The 20,544-nt window shown below is 44.3% G+C and overlaps 1 protein-coding gene across 1 annotated transcript in view; it reads right to left on the bottom strand.

The window, feature by feature from the left end:
- Positions 1-20,544, bottom strand: part of FBN2 (fibrillin 2) — a 224,848-nt gene that overhangs the window by 169,924 nt on the left and 34,380 nt on the right. Inside the window, exons 6-7 of the mRNA XM_083151552.1 lie at positions 12,536-12,733; positions 3,319-3,444 (exon numbers count right to left, since the gene is read on the bottom strand). Of these exons, the coding sequence (XP_083007678.1) occupies positions 3,319-3,444; positions 12,536-12,733 (324 nt within the window). The remainder of the gene's footprint in view (positions 1-3,318; positions 3,445-12,535; positions 12,734-20,544) is intronic.

Raw genomic sequence — 20,544 nt, 5'->3', positions numbered from 1 at the left:
CCGTTCGCACAGGGGAGCGATATTTAGAGACTACGCATGCACATAAGTATTTATGTGTATGTGCAGCCTTTGTGTGCGAGTGGGTACAGCATTTGCCAGCCGCTCGCACACAGCACATGGGGCGACGGGTCGTCGTCAAGCTCATGGGAATGTGCATTGACATGAAAACGCTGGGCGTTCCCATGGAGGTTTGCCTGTGACATGGGTGCAGGGGGCGGGCAGCTGACATCAGCTGTCTTCCCGCTTTCTGCTTAGGGCGCTCGCAGATGTAAGTGACTATCGAATGATCTTGCCCCCCCGCGCGTAAGGCAGATGCGGGCATTCGTGCATATTGGTGTAATGTTGTGTAAATGTCCACTCAGATCAAAAAATGACTTTACTACGCTATGAATGGCCAGTATTTTAAGAGCTCCTACTGTTGAGAGATGATGAGCATATGTGTGTGTATGTGTGTGCGTAGATGTTTGCCACCGCAAAGAGGTGAGGAGCAGTATTAGCTATACATATATAGGGTGGGATGCAGTAAGGGAAAAATGCAGTAAAACCCCCGTTTTCAAATGTACTGGCCGCCGTGTCTTCGCAGGGTGGCGATACCCTATAGAAGCCTATGGTCTTATATCGCCGACTACCGCAGATGCCTGCCCCCCTCCCCTTCCTCCATGAAACTCCTCCTCCCAGTAGCAGTATGTCACGGACGGATGTCCTTCCGGCTGCAGGGTGGAGGAGGAGGCGCTGGGGACAGCCGCTGAGCCGGGGATGTGACGGAAACCCCCCTGCACACCACATCACAGGTATCACGGGGGCCTCCGTCATCGCTTTGCATATGCTCTAGCATCGCTGCGGCAGCAATGTATTTTAATACATCCCGCACATGTAAACTCATGTAAACCTTTACATGTGTCAACCTTTTCCATGTCAACCTTTTACTTGTGTCGACCCATGTACATATCGATCTTTTGGCAATGTCAACCTTTTGGTGTTGACCTATTGAATGTAAACGTAGAAACTGTCATCCCTATGAGCCATACCTCTGCCAGACTGATTCAACTTGTCCCTGAGCTCTGAGTGGGGCCCCCTGATGCTGCAGCATATCAATCATCCTGCAGCTTGGCAATCCGAGAGTGTCCGCGCATATGTAGAGATGCACATGTGCTGTACACATTGTGTCCACGTGCAGTCCTCTTACCATCAGAGATGAGCAGTAATGAACTGATTAGTGTACATCTTTAAATCAGGCCCAATGTGAATTCTTATAACAGTTTTTTTGGGGGCTGTAGTAAGCATCCGGGCTGTCAGGATGCTGATGGTCACAATACCGACAGTGGCATTCCGGTTGTCAGAATCTCAACACATTCCACTGATAAGTATTAGGGATAGGGTTAGGCTGTGGAAGGGGAAATTTAGGTTTAGGCTGTGGGAGGGGAGGCTAGGGTTAGTTTGTAGGAGGGGAGGCTAGGGTTAGTCTGCGGGAGGGGAGGCTAGGATTAGTCTGCGGGAGGGGAGGCTAGGGTTAGGCTGCGGGAGGGGAGGCTAGGGTTAGTCTGCGGGAGGGGAGGCTAGGGTTAGGCTGCGGGAAGGGAGGCTAGGGTTAGTCTGTGGGAGGGGAGGCTAGGGTTAGGCTGCGGGAGGGGAGGCTAGCGTTAGTCTGTAGGAGGGGAGGCTAGGGTTAGGCTGTGGGAGGGGAGGCTAGGGTTGGTCTGTAGGAGGGGAGGCTAGGGTTAGTCTGCGGGAGGGGAGGCTAGGGTTAGTCTGCGGGAGGGGAGGCTAGCGTTAGTCTGTGGGAGGGGAGGCTAGGGTTAGGCTGCGGGAGGGGAGGCTAGCGTTAGTCTGTAGGAGGGGAGGCTAGCGTTAGTCTGTAGGAGGGGAGGCTAGGGTTAGGCTGTGGGAGGGGAGGCTAGGGTTGGTCTGTAGGAGGGGAGGCTAGGGTTAGTCTGCGGGAGGGGAGGCTAGGGTTAGTCTGCGGGAGGGGAGGCTAGGGTTAGTCTGTGGGAGGGGAGGCTAGGGTTAGTCTGCGGGAGGGGAGTCTAGGATTAGTCTGCGGGCGGGGAGGCTAGGGTTAGTCTGCGGGAGGGGAGGCTAGGGTTAGGCTGCCAAAGGGGAGGGTTAGAGCTAGGCTGTAGGAGGCGTGGTTTAGAGGAGGATAAGAGTTACAATATTTACCAAAATGTGTGAGTACTTACGCCTCAGTCAGGATGCCGCTGATGGCAGAGGTGTAAGTTCATCCGAGTCTCACTGAGGCAAGATGGAATTTGGTGCCCCCTCCCCTTAAAAAAGGTGTGGCCTTTAGGAGCCCGGAGGCAGGCACCTCCATTTACTCTGGGAGTTACTCCCCTGGCTGATGGTATTTTGACAGTTGGTATCCCGACTGTCGGGATCCAGTACCAAACCCTTTTTATCCCTCCTCCTTTTCCATCCAAACACTGGGATGGTGTATGGTATGGGCTGTAGGTTGAGAAATAAATACTAATATCCAAAAATTGTGCTCTCATGTATAAAATTGCACGTTAGTCCACAGATACAGTAGGTATACTAAAGCGATTGAATACACCCAGTGTAACTAGCACTCCAAATCATGTCACACAAATCAAAAACCAAAAGCTATTAATATAATGGAGCTTTTGTACCTCTTAAATTAAGGTATTCAACATCTGTGGGAGCACAGTTGTCTGTTTGTAAGGATTCCAAGGGTTCTGGTCTCTCCACCTAAAAACCAAAATGCATAAAGTGTGCCTGCCTGATAACAGAGTGTGGCTTCAAGGCAGGGAGCATGGCCTCATGGGAAATGCCATCTCTGTCAATCACATCCTTGTTTTCATCACATTGAGGGCATACCCAGCACTCCGAAACACTGTGGCCCCATGGGTAGGACTGAGGAGCAGTGTCTGAAAAGTGAGATTGTCCCGCCAAAATGGGGATGGTTGGGCGGTTTGTTATCAGTATGCCGTATGCTTACCTTAACCTATCTGTGTTATATTAAAATACTTAACTTTTGCCTACACAGTAATAAAGCACATTGTTGTCTATTGGCTTCACTCACATAATGACTTCCCCCACCAGCAGTAATAAACCACTGTACAGAGTACAGACACACTTATTTTTTACTCTTTAAAAATGCCATAGGAAATTTTATCCTCACACCACGTCCAGGAGCGAGGAAAGTCATGCAGTTTTCATTTTCCAAGCCTGTGCCCAGCATTTTGCAAAGAAAACTTCATAGGTCATATTAAAATCCCTTTTTAGCGATTGGTGACACATTTTACACTAAAAATGAGCATCTAACTGTCACATAAAAATGTCTGCATACAGTAAATGAATTACCTTCGCATTTCTGTGACGTTTCACTCTGCTTATGACCAACTGGACACCTGCACTCATACGATCCATCTGTGTTAATGCAGTTTCCTCCTTGGCACAGTCCTGGGATTGCTTGGCATTCATCAACATCTAGAATGTAAAAAAACTGTGTAATTAAAGAACATGTGGATACCGCGTAACAGAAGAAACAACACACAGAAGAAAACCAGATAATATATATATTGCCAGCCCCGTGTACAGTGTAATAAGTCAGAAATTACTTCATACGTCATAAACTACATATTGCACATATTTATTTGGAAGTAAGTTGAGCTTTGTTTAATAATTTGGATAATGATTTAGAAGTAATTGTGAAATGTTAAAGTACAGTATGTGGAACCTAATACATAACACAGAGGTGGAACTACCATTGGTGCAGTGCACCAGGGCCTCTGGGAACTAGGGGCCCACTGCTACCCTATTACTGCCACCTACTGTTTTTTTCCTGTCACCCTCTGCCTCTCCCTATCACCCACTGTTGCACTGTTGTGTTGCATATTGTGTACCTGGGTTGGAGTGGAGGAGGAATGGGGGGGGGGGGGGGGCTAAATTATATTTTTGCACCACCCAAGTTCTGCCACTGACATAATGCAAGACTGAAATTTCAGTACTAGAAATGACTGGGTCCTTCATAAAATACTGACCTATACTGACCTCTGGAGCTCCAGCATTCCACACTGCAGTGAAATAAAGACAGTGGACCATACTTGCCTACCCTCCCGGAATAGCCAATAGGCTCTGAAAATCAGAGGCCCCTCCCAGGCCCCAGCAAGGAGGGCAAGTAGAAGAAAAGTGGGCAGTCTGGGGGGACTTTATGATGTGACTCATGCTGAATCGCGTCATTGTGGACTCACTCCCCACTGTTCAATGTCTGTAATATCGGTATTGTGCATCTGGGGATGGCCATGATCATGCATTTGCAAGTGCAATGTGCCCTGTACTGCCTCCTAAAGTGATCCGCATACTGCCCTCTATGGCATATTGGGTCCGCCCCCGTCGGTGTGCCAAGCTGGTTGCCCTTTTCGAGAGTCAGCATCCCTGCAGTGGGTTTGTGATGCGCATGTGTCACAATGTTGTGGTGCAAGTAAGATAGTCCACATATTCTTTCCAAAACCGAGTAGGTTAATTGCAGATAACAGGAAACAGCTGATAGAAAATATGCAGCAATAAATATGATAAAGTATCAATATATCTTGAGCTAAGTAGTGTACAGTATTTTTAATCCCAATTGACTCTTTTGATGCCTCAGTCAAGGCCGTATATTCTGCTTACAGTATGTTGAAGATAAAGCAACTGTACTGTAGTTTATTTTTTTATTACTTGACTACAGTATCTTATCATTGGACCAGGGGAGCTTTAAGAGAGGGCTGGTGTGCAGACTACAACTGAGCCCTCTCCTCTCTCTACTGTACAGTAGACTCTGACATTGTGCCAGACTCTGACATTGTGCCAGAGTCTACTGCACATGCGAAAGTCTCAGGAAACATTGCACCCACAATGTTCCGGAGACTTACTTCAGCACTGCACATGCACGGCAGCCATTTTGGCCACAATTGCAGTGCCCAGCTTGGGACTCTAGAGAATATGGGTGCAGTGTGTGAGGTGTGAACTCCTCTGGGCATATTGCATCTAATATAGAACAGCATTATGTGCTGGACCTGCTAATTGAACTAGGTAGCCAATATAAGAATATCTTCACCTGATCCCAAATATACATCTCAGAATAGTTCAAGTTTTAAAGTTTGAAAATATAACTTTTAGGGCCTTATTTTGGTTCATTCTTTCTGACAAAATCCTTCTTAGATGGACAAAACCATGTGCACTGCAGGGGGGGCAGATGTAACATGTGCAGAGAGAATTAGATTTGGGTGAGTAATTTTGTTTCTGTGCAGGGAAAATACTGACTGCTTTATTTTTACACTGCAATATAGATGTCACTTTGAAGTAAAACCCCGCCCAAATCTAATTCTCTCTGCACAAGTTACATCTGCCCCACCTGCAGTGCACATGGTTTTGCCCATCTAAGAAGGATTTTGTCAGAAAGAATGAACCAAAATAAGGCCCTTAGTGAGCTAGTATGTTTTATCTCAAGATCCACTTAACCACCAATGATGTTTTCCAAAATTCAATGAAAACTGGCTAAAACAGCACACTGCGGGGTAAATTTACTAAGAGGGGAGATCTGTTGAAGTTGGGATGTTGCCGAAAGCAACCAATCATATCCTAACAGACAGTTGTAGTAAATGGAGTGCATTCTATGGAGGGACATGTTACCAGTGGAGTACCCAGGCATCTGTACTTGGACCAGTGCTCTTTAATATCTTTGTTAGTGACATTGCAACTGGTATTGAAGGGAAAGTATGCCCTTTTGCAGATGACACAAAGATATGCAACAGAGTAGACACACCAGGAGGGGTAAATCAAATGACTGATGATCTAAGTAAACTTGAGAATTGGTCAAGAGCATGGCAACTACAAATTAATGCTAAAAAATGCAAAATTATGCACTTGGGACGCAAAAACCCAAAGGCTCAATATAGTATCAAGGAATAATCAACTATAATGGAAACTACTGAGGAGGAAATAGATCTAGGAGTCACTATTTCAAGTGACTTAAAGGCAGGAAAGCAATGTAGCAAAGCAATGAGGAAGGCTAGTCAGATGCTTGGTTGCATAGGGGGAGTAATCAGTAGCAGAAAAAAATAAGTAATAATGCCACTTTATAGGTCATTGGTACGGCCTCATCTGGAATTCTGTGTCCAGTTCTGGAGACCATATCTTCAGAAGGATTATAAATACAGTAGAGAGTGTACAACGAAGGGCAACTAAAATGGTGCATGGCCTACATCACAAAACTTACCTGGCAAGACTAAAAGATCTTAACATGTATAGTTTGGAGTAGAGAAGGGAAAGGGGGGACATGGTAGAAATCTACAAATATATCAAGGGTTTTAACATAGTACAGGAGGGAAATTTTCTTCAAAGGAAAAGTAGTAATAGAACACGAGGACATGCACTGAAACTGGAGGGAGGTAGGTTCAGGGGAAATGTTACTTCACAGAAAGGGTAGTGGAAAAGTGGAATAGTCTCCCATCAGGGGTGGTAGAGGCTAAGACAGTAGAACAATTTAAACATGCCTGGGATAGGCATATGAATATCCTTACAAAGATATAATGATCAAAAAGGGTTGAGATTACATGAAGGATAAAAAAAGGGGCAGACTAGATGGGCCAAATGGTTCTAATCTGCCATCAAATTCTATGTTTCTACTAATTATTTATTTATTACATTCTAGAAGATAATATATAGAATCTTATAGGTTTCTAATGGCAACATACAATCTGCAATAGAACTCCCATCTTAGTAAAGTTTATTCTCTGTCTGCAATCTGAAGCATTTTGATATACATTGTATATAAATCATTTGTATTTTGGTCTTTTAAACTTAGTGTTTTTAGTATAAAGGCAGATGTTCCAGCAATATTGTGCACAGGTACCCATTACTTGAATTGTAGCATATTTGACCTTATGATATCAGTAGTTAATGCAGTGATATACTATAGAGGCAGTCTGCACGGATCAGTCAGATCCGTGCAGGCTGCAGTGTGTAAAAAAATAGAAAAATTAAATAAATAAAGAAAAAAACCAGCGTGGGGTCCCCCCCACAGCTGTAACCAGCACCAGGCTGAAGGAGCCGGGGCCGGTAATTAAAAATCAGGGAACCCGACAAATAGGGGTTCCCCGATTTTTAACAACCAGCCCCAGGCTCCAGGTCCGGGGCTGGTTCCCAAAATACGGGGGACAAAATGACTAGGGGTCCCCCGTATTTTAAGAACCAGCCCCAGGCAAAACCAGCCAGCAGAGTAATGCCACAGCCGGGGGGAGACTTTTTATACAAGTCCCCCTGGCCAAAGCATTCATCCCTACCGACCAGTCAGCCTGGCCAGGGGCCCTGGGGGAGTGGGGACCCCCCTGAATAAAGGGGTCCCCCCCCTCCAGGACTTACCTGACCAGGCTGAAGCCTGGTACTGTCCCCGATGCCCCTGGGCGGTGGGCATCGGGCTGATTATGGTGTAAAAAAAAAGATAAAACTATTGTTTTTTACTGTGGCACTACAAGTGCCAGCAAGCCTCTCCAGCAAGCTGGGACTTGGAGAACCACAAGTCCCAGCCTGCTGGGCATTAAAGGGCCCGCTGGCACTTGTAGTTCCACAGTTAAAAAAATAGTACACAAAACACACTGACACACATTTTAAATAAAAGTTTAATACACACATCACAAACACACTGATACTTACCTATCTTGATCCCGTCGGTAGGTCACTGGCTCCGGTGTCGGCGGCTCCGGTGTCGGCGGCTCTGGGGTCGGCAGCTCCGGGGTCGGCGTCCTGTCTGAAGAAAATCCATGTTGGACCTGTGGAAGTAAATCCTACTCACCAGGTCCTCCATGGATGGTCTTCTGTCTTCTCTCTTCTTTTCCAGGACTTATTTCTTTATGTTGTTTCTTCTGTCTTCTTCTTTCTTCAAGCTGCCGGCTGCCGGGACTTTCAGAGCTGGAGAGATGTTTCCTCCTCGACGTCTGGACTAAGAATGAATTCTAGCCAATCAGGAGCCGACTTTACTGGCTCCTGATTGGCCGCTAGGCGGCTCCTGATTGGCTAGAATTCATTCTTAGTCCAGACGTCGAGGAGGAAACATCTATCCAGCTCTGAAAGTCCCGGCAGCCGGCATTCTTTTGAATGGTGATTCCTGTCGTATCCTATCGATGGTGTAGACATTCGTATTTGTAAATACAAATACGAATGTTCCATCCCTAGGACTACGAATTGTTGTATTTTCGGGATAGTAAATCCCGAAAATACAAATTCGTAAAAAAAAGGTGTATTTCTCCCTACGAATACACCTTTTTTCTACGAATCCATTTTGGTAAATGTCCCCCATAGTGTCTTCTTTGTCATCTACCCTAATTCCAATGAATGCCAACTGCTGTGTGATGAACAACATCTTACCAATCTATTTATTCATGTCCTTGCATTCACTTAGCTTAGTCCTGTACAAAGTGTTTTTGAGGCTTAGTTGCCTCAAAACCCTTACTAGCTGTTTGCATGGTAAGCCACATTTCATTTGTGGACACCTTCCCAATGATAATTGAAAATATTTACTGTGCTACAGCTAAGACAATGGTCTCAATGTCTCCAGCCACCTCTTTGGGATTTGGTTTGTCTCCTGGATAAATCATGACCTTCAGAGCTTCTCACGCTTTTACTGCATTTCTATGGTGAATTCCCAAGTAAAGTAGTTATCTGAGCCTTTCAATTTGGTAAAGTCCATACTTGGAGTGTACATTTTCACATTTAATATGAAGTTGTAAACTTGTTTAATGTGTTCTGCACAGCCGCAGTGCTGGGCCCATAGCCTGTTGGCAGATGGCTATAACTTGATTTATAGTGTATATGAGCGAGGTTATTCCACACATTGATTCCAATCCAGAGTGTGTTTTATTAAAAATAACAGATTGCAGGGGATAGAAGATGAACAACAGATAATTTGATAAGGTATCATTATCTATTTGGATAAGTAATGTACAGCCATATAGGACTGTAACTCTCCAATAGCACAGTGACAGGCTTGGGCATTTTATAGAGCCAAGTAAAATACATTCACCTGTAGTCTAATCACCAGCCACCTGCTTCCTCACATATGCACCCAGCACTTCCCATTCCCAATCATCAGCAGCCTGCTACCCTACATTCTCCCAATCAATGTCTTACCTTACTTTACTCTCAGCCCACAATATATAGCTGCTTCATTTTATATTTGGCACTGGTAATGAGCCAATTACAGTTTGCAGGCAAATCACTATTGTTGCTGCTCTCAGGAAAAGGTGCCGTAGTGTAGAAAAGGTATTATACTGGGACTAAGTTCGGGAACACACCTTCTCGACACTCGGGCACTAAAGAGGTGTCAATATTTCATACCACGTATAACACCCTACACGGAGCACTGTTCTGGGTCCTTATTTTATTATTTATTATTTATTAACAGTTTCTTATATAGCGCACACATATTCTGCAGCGCTTTACAGAGAATTTTTGAACATTCACATCAGTCCCTGCCCAGTGGAGCTTACAATCTATATTCCCTACCACATGTACACGCACACACAGACATTCTAGGGTTCATTTTTTTTTTTAAACCAATTAGCCTACCAGTATATTTTTGGATTGTGGGAGGAAACCAGAGTACCTGGAGGAAACCCATGCAAGTACATGGAGAATATACAAACTCAGCACATTTAGAGCCATGATGGGAATCCAACCCATGACCTCAGTGCTGTGAGGCAGTAATGCTAACCATTAAACCATCTGTACTGCCTTTAGTGATCAAAGATATTGACAAACTTTATATGGATTTGTATATGGCAGCGACACAGCCATTTTCAAATAGAGATCATGCAATTTATGAAATATACTGTATGGGCATCAGCAGTTTTCCTATTTGCTGTTAGACTGAGACGTACAGTACCAAACATCACACACTGGAATAACTGGCTCCTCTTTGTTGCCTCCTGTGCTCATGCCTTTATCGTTTATTGATCAATAGCAGATGCCCGGCAGTCACAGTAGATTTATAGAAGATGTGGTGTTATTATGTATAAAAAGAAGGCTTTGAAGATTCAAACCCTTATCATCTCTCTGTGCATTAATGCTCTTAAAATTCTCTACAGAAAACATGTGCTGAACTTAAATTTCCTACTTGAAAAATGTTTGAAAATGTCTGTTTACTATTTTGTTTTACACTCAGTGAAAAAAACGCATCATCAGCATGTCATATAATGTACACTGAAAATGCCAATACTATGACATACTGTATTTTAAGGATTTAAAGAAGCTGCATTACATAGACTACATGCCCGGCAGTCATAGTAGAAGCCCATAGAAGCCAAAAAACACTCCTGGGGCCAGTACAATGCAAGTAACAGGCACCAGGACCAGTGTATGCACAGTATCGTCTTTGGTACAGGGCATGGGCATACCCCAGGTTCTATCGGCTGCTTTTTAGCTGCAGCTCATAAAAGCCAATAAGGCAGCCCCGGAGAGAGGGAACATCTCCCAATGGGACTGCCTTGGTGACTGTCAGGTTGGACTTCCAATAGGAAGTCACTGCTAGTCACAGCGAGGCCAGTGCAGTCTCACCGACAGCACCTGGCTTCACTAATCACTACAGTGACAGACTTTACCTGGGGGGGATGCAGCCCTGCAGTCAATAAGTTAAAAACCATCACTGAATATATGGCATATGCAGGGAACTCATTGCAGACTAGAAATATACATGATATAATACTTTTTCTTGCAACTGTATGTGATATATGATTTTCTTTTGTTTATCTATGACATGTATGTGAACCCTTTGGTAATTCCTGGATTTCTACATAAATTGGTCATAAAATGTGTTCTGGTCTTCATATAAGTCACAACAATAGACAAACACAGTCTGCTTAAACTAATACCACACAAACAATTATATGTTCTTATGTTTTTATTGAACACATGATATGCAACTGGCACTACTGAGGGCATGATATGTAACTGGCACTAATGGGAACACCTGTAACTGGCACTACTGAGGACATGATATGTAACTGGCACTAATGGGAACACCTGTAACTGGCACTACTGAGGTTATGATATGTAACTGTCAATATTGAGGGCATGATATGTAACTGGCACTACTGGGAACACCTGTAACTGGCACTACTGAGGGTATGATATGAAACTGGCACTACTGGGAACACCTGTAACTGGCACTACTGAGGGTATGATATGAAACTGGCACTAATGGGAACACCTGTAACTGGCACTAATGAGGGTATGATATGTAACTGGCACTACTGAGGGCATGATATGTAACTGGCACTAATGGGAACACCTGTAACTGGCACTACTGAGGTTATGATATGTAACTGTCAGTATTGAGGGCATGATGTAACTGGCACTACTTGGAACACCTGTAACTGGCACTACTGGGAACACCTGTAACTGGCACTACTGAGGGTATGATATGTAACTGGCACTAAATATGTGCAAGGAAATTATTGCTTGGATTTAAAATGTAGTGTCTGAGATAGTACACAAACTTTGTTTCATGTTTTGAAACCTTGTTTTATGCACAAATAAAATATATCTGTGTGTATTTCATGTGGTTGATGTGTTTGTACAACATAAATGCAAGATACCTCAAGATGCATCAATGACATATAAAAATATTCTGAAATACGGAATAATCCATTATCTAAAATTCTTCTGGCCCCGAGCGCTTGGATAAGGGATACTCAACCTGTATATTCAAAACCCATCAACTGATCTTTACACTGGGCACAAGTCTTCACAGGCTCAGAGCAGCCAGAGACAATCACTAGGCGGTGTGATGGAAAAATGCATATCTGGCCTGCAGTTGATGTCACACACCCTCCCCTAAAAAGCTCAGGCACGCCTATCGTTTTCCCGGACACTCCCAGAATTTTCCTAGACAAGTGTGGGTTATAGGGTCGTCAGTAAAATTAGGTTGACAGAAAAAAGGTCGAAACGATTAATAGGTTGACATGAAAATGTCAATATGTAGAGCCCTCCTTCTGACTGGCCAATAGGGGAAACCCCAAGTGGGCCCCACTGCTTGATAATGTTTACATAGAAACATAGAATTTGACGGCAGATAAGTACCACTTGGTCCATCCAGTCTGGCTATTTTTTAAACATGTTACCTCAAACCATATTTGATCCTTATTTTTTTTGTAAGGATATCAATATGCCTATACCAAGCATGTTTAAATTGTACTACTGTATTTGCCTCTACCACCTCTGATGGGAGGCTATTCCACTTATCTACTACTCTTTTCAGACTGTGCATTAATTATACATTATACATATATCTATGTGTATGTATGTATATATATATATATATATATATATATATATATATATATATATATATATATCTCATGAGCTCAAGAGGCCCAAACCATGTCCTTGCTAATGGCTAGTCGAGCCTCTATGGCTGGCCACCCCCCCTTTTGGACTGGCCACACCCCTAAGCATGGGCACCTTCCACTGCATTCCCCCAGTGGGCTCTTCATTCCCAAGTCCTACACTGTCTACAAGTATACATTTACATAAAGCTGCTTACCTTGACAAGCACCATTGCGTATATTGGGGATGAAGCCACGTCGGCAGGGTTGTGGTTGAGCAGGGCACATCTCACAAGGGTGTCCCCAGGCACGTCCAATGGTTGCACAGCAGAGGGTTTTTGTGCAGACAATACCAGTCACCTGACCCTGACACATCTGATTGCTGATTTGAGTGAAGCATGGTCCTGTTCTATAGTCTGATAATGAAAACAGACAAAGATAACATTAAAATCATGACAGATTTTTCTAATAGTTAAAGAACTTGCACAGAAGCAATAGAGGTATCATTGGTATCCCCTGTAGTAATATGGAAACACTGTGGATCATTTACAAATGTGATATCATGCACTTTTCACAACTACTGTACATCTGTGTCCATGGTGCAGATTTGTGGTTCCCAAACTCGGCAGGAGATGTATTACACTGCACAGATCATGCCACTATAGCATATCCTGCTTCCCCTCATTTCTGAGGGGAAGCAGAAAGGTATATCAATACAATGTATTAGCCCCTCATATGCCGCTACTATGGGTGGACTGGCAGCCACCACAGAGCTGCCCATGCAGCATGCTATGGGCAACAACACACGCAGCAGTTGAAATCAATAGCTGCATGTTTTGGAACGGTCTTGTAGATAATAACATCTATATAGACAGGGCACATAACACTCCTTTCATGCTCCACACAGCTGAAGTTATATATGGGGAGAAGCGGTTTCAGTGCACCTAAGGTACATTGATACCACCTCAACCCCATAAAGGAGGTTCATATATTTACCCATTGGTCCTCAATGACCCTTAGCTTTTAATGTTTTCCAAGTCACCTGTGGTTTTTAAAATGTGATAGATGGTGATACAAAGTGCTCCGTCTAACTTGGAAAACGTGAACCCCACATCTTAACAGGGAGTACTACCATGTTTTAGAGGCACCATTGATCTATGAGTTGGGTGATTTCGCTTTCTATGTTAAGGGTGTTTGAATCCCGAGTTTGGCAACCACTGGTGTAGGATGAGCAGATGTTTGCACATTATGATGGATGGACCAAGATGGAGGGAAACAAGATACTCAAAATGAAATGCAGAAATTCCAAGTTGTCGTTTCTTAGGTCAGTCTTAGGACAATTCCATGAAAATATGGACATACTGTAGAGCCTAAAACATAAAAGTCAACACCGGTGCAAGAGCTTGGTCTTATTGAACAGTTAAAATGTTCTATTTGCTAAGAGAGGAAATATTTTTATGTGTAATGTAGTACTATAGAATTTTCCCAGCCCATTGATAGGTCAGTCACCGGCACTCCCTCCAGCAATTGTACGGGCAGAGGCTAACTTTTATCCCAGCATCCCGGAGGTGAGTTGGAGTTTTGCCCCACCTTCCCTAAAAAAATTAGTAAACAAATATGGTGTGTGTGAATGTGTATGTGCTTGTGCGTTAACAGTGCCAGATTTAGGGGGAGATTCAATCGCCGTCGAGCATCTCCCGTGGGGGAGATGCTCGACGGGCCCTATTCAATGCTGTCTTCCCGACAGCATTGAACAGGGTATCCTGTCAGAACGAGCCCGACATCACTAGCTGTCGGGCTCGTTCTGCCGAGAACAGCCGGGAAGTGACGAGCTGCCGGCTGCAGCTCGTCACTTCCCGGCCGCAACTCGCGGCCACGCCCCCTTCTCGCCGCTCGGCGGCCGGGACATTGAATCCCGACTGCCGAGCTCCAGGCGAGCTCACCGAGAACGGGACAGGGGCACGGCTGTCGCGCTAGCTCGACAGCCGTGCCCCTGACATTGAATACCCCCCTAAGCCTTCGGGGGGGCCCGGGGTACTTAGACAGGGGGGCCCCCTTGCACTTGTCATTACTGGCCACAAACTGCATGGGAGAATATTACACTGTCAAAACACAGAGTAAAGGCAGAATAAACTTGGTCAATGGGTAACTGCAGGGGATATATATATATATATATATATATATATATATATATATATATATATATATATACATACACACACACACATATATATATATATACATACATACATACACAAACATACATATATATATATATATATATACACACACACACACACACAAACACACACACACACACACACACACACATACATACATACATACATTCCATATGAAATGCCTGTGTTTGTCCCTCTGCACCTTACTCTGTAGGAGACCTCAGATTCCTAGTGCTGCCTCTTATTACAAACCCTCCCATGACTAAGCTGCTGCAGCTGCTGTTCTCCATGGGCCTGAGAAGCATGTAATGAGCTCCACCAATCAGAGCTCAGCACAAACCTCTCAGCCTCTGCCCTCTGGTGCAAAGTGTCATGGGACTTAGTCAACTCCCAGTAATTCACAGCACACTTGTGTGTGCCTTGGCTCCCGGTGCTCAGTACCATTAATCATTGTCACATTGGCAGATAGGTGAAGCTGCAGAACAACCCCACTGCCATGCACAAAACCTTTAGCTAAAAAGAAATAAATGGTTTTTTTTTTTTTTTAAATACATGCCAACCACAGGGGGCCCCTAGCTAGAGGGGGGCCCAGGAGCACTGACCCCTTGTGCCTCCATTATAATCCGGCCCTGTGCGTTTATATAAATACATGACTTACAGAATTATCTAGAGCTGGCCTACAGGGACTGGAACCCGTAGGGAATTAGCAGGGCTTTAGCTTTGATTTGTGACAACAGCCAGTGGGTCAGGGTCAGACTCACAAGATTCAACCATCTGAAGCATGCAAAATCAGTTTGCACTGGTGGGTTCCATCTCAAAGTCCACTGCTGCGTGCTCTGTCATTTGCTGCAGGGAAGGCTAAACTGACGCAGGCAGGAGCCACCCTGTCCCCTATTGCAGATGTTAGCTGGGCTCCTGGGATAAAGTCTTTTAACTATGCAGCAGCAGCAAGAATGCTGCAGAGCTCCTTTGGAAAAGCAGTGGTCACACTTGGATCCCACTGTGAACCACACAGGTGCTGCTGTACGTACAGGTGCCTCTTCAATGCTTGGAGCCCAGAGGAAGGTGACTCCATTGTCTCTACGGGTTACGCCTTTGTGTATAGTCGGTATGTTTACAGTATGTTCATGGCTATTTTGGAGCATAGTATATATATATACTCTTTTGCACAGCACTATCAGCACTTTTCTAAAGCACACGTCCTGAGGAAAAAGCCGACACGGCTTTGAAACGTCGACCATGCTTTGAATGACCATGCTCTGTATCACTATTTAACCCTTGATAAAAATTGGATACAACCAACGCCCGTGAGTGCCGCCTGTCTGTTATAGGGGTTACCTACTCCTGGGACATCTATCTGTATATATATATATATATATTCCATATTTTGAGAGTGTAATAGTTCAACAAGAGAAATACTTAAAGCTGCTTTCCCCTGAAGTATGATAGAGGTCAGTGGGTAGACTCCCGGCTTACTGCATTGTCTTAATCATTGTGTTGATCCAGATGTAAGCAAACAAAAGGAAGAGAGTAGCAGCCAATAAACACAAAATAATCCTTAACCGTAGTATGACTGTTTGAAGAAATAAAATAGAGCTTTTGTAAGCTATTTATTAATAAACCAAGGAAGATAAATGTAAGGAAAACTTATTTACATTAAAATATTTTTTAATGAAAATATTTCTTACTGATTTGTTTGAAACATTTTTCTAAGTAAAATTGAACTTGAGAGTTTGCTTAATTTCTTATTTAACCGGGTAAAAAGCAGAGTTCTTACCGGTTCGTTGCCATGTTGCTGTGCAGTTTGAACGGGTTAAACGGGTCAAGCAACCCATTTCCTGTTCACACTATGGAGGAGGCAGCGCGAGGAGCAGCGTTGCCTCCTCCCCCGCCCTCAATGACGCGCCGACACTCCACCGCGCCCCCTCCTGACATTGCCGGTTCGCTGCTGCGATCTAAAAAGACCGCATATGCAGGGTCGCACCGGGACTGAACCATTTAAAAGTCCTGGTGCAACCCTGCATTTGAGGTCTTAAAGCAGTATTACAGTACTGTAAGTTGTGACTAATAGAACAGCAACACTATGTCACTGATTCTAATTTGGAGCAGAGGAAGTAACCTGGACATGCCATCTTACAATGCAAATGGTCCCAACATTTTTTATGCATTCAGACACATACAGCGAGCCTCCCAGTCACTTCCATAGAGTATGGAGTGCAACTAAGTGACCACCATACAATACAAGAAAGCATGCTTGCAATTTCCGGTACTCACAGTATATGTCAGTTGGGTTCCCAATTAGCATACGGAAACGTAGGAAAAAAAAAATTACACCACATTATCGCATCGCATAGCATCTCACCTCCAGCAAAATTGCATGCGATCGCATGCGATTTTATCGGGTGTGCGATGCCATTACATGAGGTATACAATAATATGATTGTATGTCCTAAAAATAGGTTTTACGCACCCCCCACTATCCACGCCCCCCGAAGCGTGGCGAGCGCAGTGGAATGCGTCCTCCGAACTTTTCATACCCCCACTATACACGTCGGCGTGGAGTTGATTTCATATAGTGTGGCGAGCGCAGTGAGCCACTGAGCCTGAAGTGTGGCGAGGGTCCGCGGATTACTTTGCATGTATTCCGCGTCCCCTCGCCACGCTTCGGGCTCAGTGGCTCGCTGCGCTCGCCATACTATATAAAATCAACTCCACGTGGATAGTGGGGTAATGAAAAAGTCGGAGGACACGTTCCGACGCCGCTCGCCACGCTTTGGGGTGGCGTGGATAGTGGGAGGGTGTGTTAAACCTACTTTTGGGACATACAATCATATTATTGTATACCTAATGTCATGCTATCGCACACCCTATAAAATCGCATGCGATTGCATGCGATTTTGACGCAGATGCGATGCCCCGGGGCTGAGAGAGCAGTGAATAAATTACATAGGAAAATCGCATCGCATTGCACATCGCATGGCCCATGCAATGCGATTTCCCTACGCAGAATAGCCCACTAAGCAAATTGCTTAGTGGGCGCCCAACTAACATATAAGTACCCAATTTCCATACTACTCTTTTACTTCTGCTATAAAACTTCAGTAATAATAAATCCTCTAAACCCTCTAATCTTGATCTAGTATTGTGCAATATTAGTCTACAGCAGAAACAATCATCAAGTACAGTATTTGTAGAGTGTTCAGCGGGGACAGAAATACATTAATTATTTTCAAAACCCAACACTGCTTAGCTTAAAGATAAATGTGAATAAAGAGAAGCAGGTTACTGGAATAATTTCTTTTAAGAAGTACTGTAACATTTGAAATTAGAGAGAGAACTGGCTTTGTCTATAAAATTAACCCAACAAAGAAGTCATACAGTAAGTGATGTTTATAGCTGGAGTTAGCAATCAATACAGTATATCTGCACCAGCCAAAAAAAGTAGTCTATATTTTCAGCTATGGTATAACTTACCGACAGTCGGGATTCCATTAGTCGTTTCTCTGACATCAGAATCCTGACTTTCAGGAGCCCGACAGGAGGGCGACCGCATTGAAGCTCCTGGCTGGGTCACTGTGACCGCCATGCTGAGGGCTCAGTGGCGCACAAGGGAAAATTGCCCTTGTAAGTCGGGATTCCAACTGTCGGGCTACTGACAGTTGGGATTCCGATGTCAGAGAAACGACTGTCAGTCACTCAGGAACCCATATTTTCTTAGGGGTGTAAAACATCTGTCATATTTAAGATTTGGGAGAAGACTGCTACCAGTTATATAAGTGCCAGAACAGAAAATAAATTGACACAAGCTTTTATACCACTGCTATTATGTCCCAGTGCACTTTGCAAATTGTTCCCAGGACAATCTAACTCAGCGGGGTCGAATAAGGGAGGTTGACCATAACATGGTCAATCTGCACCTGACCAGATGCTTAAGTTCCAAGCTCAGCTTCTGCATAAATTAGCAACAATGTAACTATGGCCAAGAAGCTGCAGAGATTAAAAATGCCATGTACAGATGGGGCATGGCTCATCTTTGCAGGGGATGGCGATGGCGACCAGCAGCCCCCACCAGCCGCCATCTGTATAGCGAGAAGGGGACGCACGAGCACGAGAGGCGCTTCCCCCGGGTCACAGCCGGCTTGTCGGCGGTCACCCGGGGTTCCCGCCGCCTGCCCGCACCCCTAAACCTGTCCGTGTCCCTGAAGCGGAGACGGCAGGGTTCCCGTCGCCCCGCTGACGGAGACTGAGACGCGCGTGGGACGCACGCGCGTCTCAGTCAGATGGTGAGCCGGGCTGCTGGCGGATCGCCAGCGGTGACGTTCTGGCGATTCGCCAGCAAGGAAGAGCCCGGCCCCATCTGTAGGCGTGTAGAATCCATACACTATTTATTTATTAACAGTTTGTTATATAACGCATTATATTCTGTTGCGCTTTACAATAGGAGACAGTGATACAACAAACTCTGTATTTAAAGACAGTCAAAAGTATGAGGGCCCTGCTCGCAAGCTTACAATCTATAGGGAAATAGGCATTGATACACAAGGATAGATATTCTTTATTGCATTAATTCCACTAGAGTGAAAAGGTTCCTAGTGTGCTGTATGATACAGTGACCCAGCAGTTTGGCCATGGGTCAGGAGGATAGAATATGTGAAAAAGAAAGAGAGAGGATATGTGTGGACTGTACAGTGGGGATGTGATTAGATAGTAACGGTATATGGAGGTTAAGTGGCTGGTTCTGGAATTTGATAAGCTTGCCTGAAGAGATGAGTTTTCAGGGAACGCTTGTAGGTTTGGAGACTGGAGGAGAGTCTGATTGTGCATAGGAGGACATTCCACAGAGTGAATGGGAATGGGAGCGAGTAATGAGTGTGGATGAGAGACGTAGATCTTGTTATGCAAAACATCCACTCACAGCGCTGTGGGGAAATATGCCAAGTAATGGGGGCAGGCATTTTTACAGGTGGCAGGCAGCGTTGCATGGCTCACAAAGCAGTGAGCTGCTTTCTGTTCCAAGCAGAGTCAGGGCCAGTGTCATTGCTGCATGATGTGAGGTCCATCTCTGCTTGTCACCATAGCAGGTTAATTCTGAATTCATCCACTTACAAGAGATTGGTAATCATGATTTCTTTACACTGGCCTCTGGGGGAAAGTGGGCATCAACTTCAAGTCCATTGCAGCAATAACACTATTTGCCATTGATCAGGAAAGCTTACTACAGAGCTGCTTTTGCTGCCACAATGAGCAACACTATTCCTTAAAAGCCACTGGCTTCAATTTTCTTACCACCCTGCCCAATGAGCGAATGGCTACTGCCAAGCAGCCCCGAGGACCAAGAGCTGAACTGTGTCTGGTCTCCTGTGCACACATACTGAATCAGGGAGTGCGTGCCAGGACTACACAAAGTCCTACTTGTTTTTTCTCAAGTATCTTTACACCCATCAAAAAGTCTAAGCAAGAGTCTACTCAAGATCACACCATTAGCCAACTATGTATCCATCTCTGATTATGTAAATGATCATTAATATAGTCTTATATTAAACAGAATTTCTGTCGAACTTTCTGAAGTTTGACATGTATTACTGCCATGTATAATCTTCAGATTACATACTTGATATCATCATTACTCAAGTGAAATTATTCATATCAGTCTTTGACCTCAAATTATCTAAATTCATATTATTTTAATTATATAGTTCAGGCATGTCCAAACTATGGCCCTCCAGCTGTTGTGAAACTACAAGTCCCATCATGCCTTGCCACAGTTTTGCTATTAGGGAATGCTAAACTACTGTATGGCAAGGCATGCTGGGATGTGTAGTTTCACAACAGCTGGAGGGCCGCAGTTTGGACATGTCTGATATAGATGTAAAACACTGCATATTTTATTCTGTTTAGCAACTACCTTAAAGAAACTGCTAGTAGGACTGCAGAAACGGCACTGTTTCCATTGCACTGTATTTCATTCCAAATGTACATATAATATTCTTTGCAGATGGCCTGAATGGAGAACTTTCCAGCCATAAATATTCTAAAATGTGAACATC

The sequence above is a fragment of the Crinia signifera genome, chromosome 1, assembly GCF_055691185.1.
Source record: "Crinia signifera chromosome 1, ASM5569118v1, whole genome shotgun sequence".
NCBI classification, from domain to species: domain Eukaryota; kingdom Metazoa; phylum Chordata; class Amphibia; order Anura; family Myobatrachidae; genus Crinia; species Crinia signifera.
This window is presented reverse-complemented; position numbering and strand designations above follow the sequence as displayed.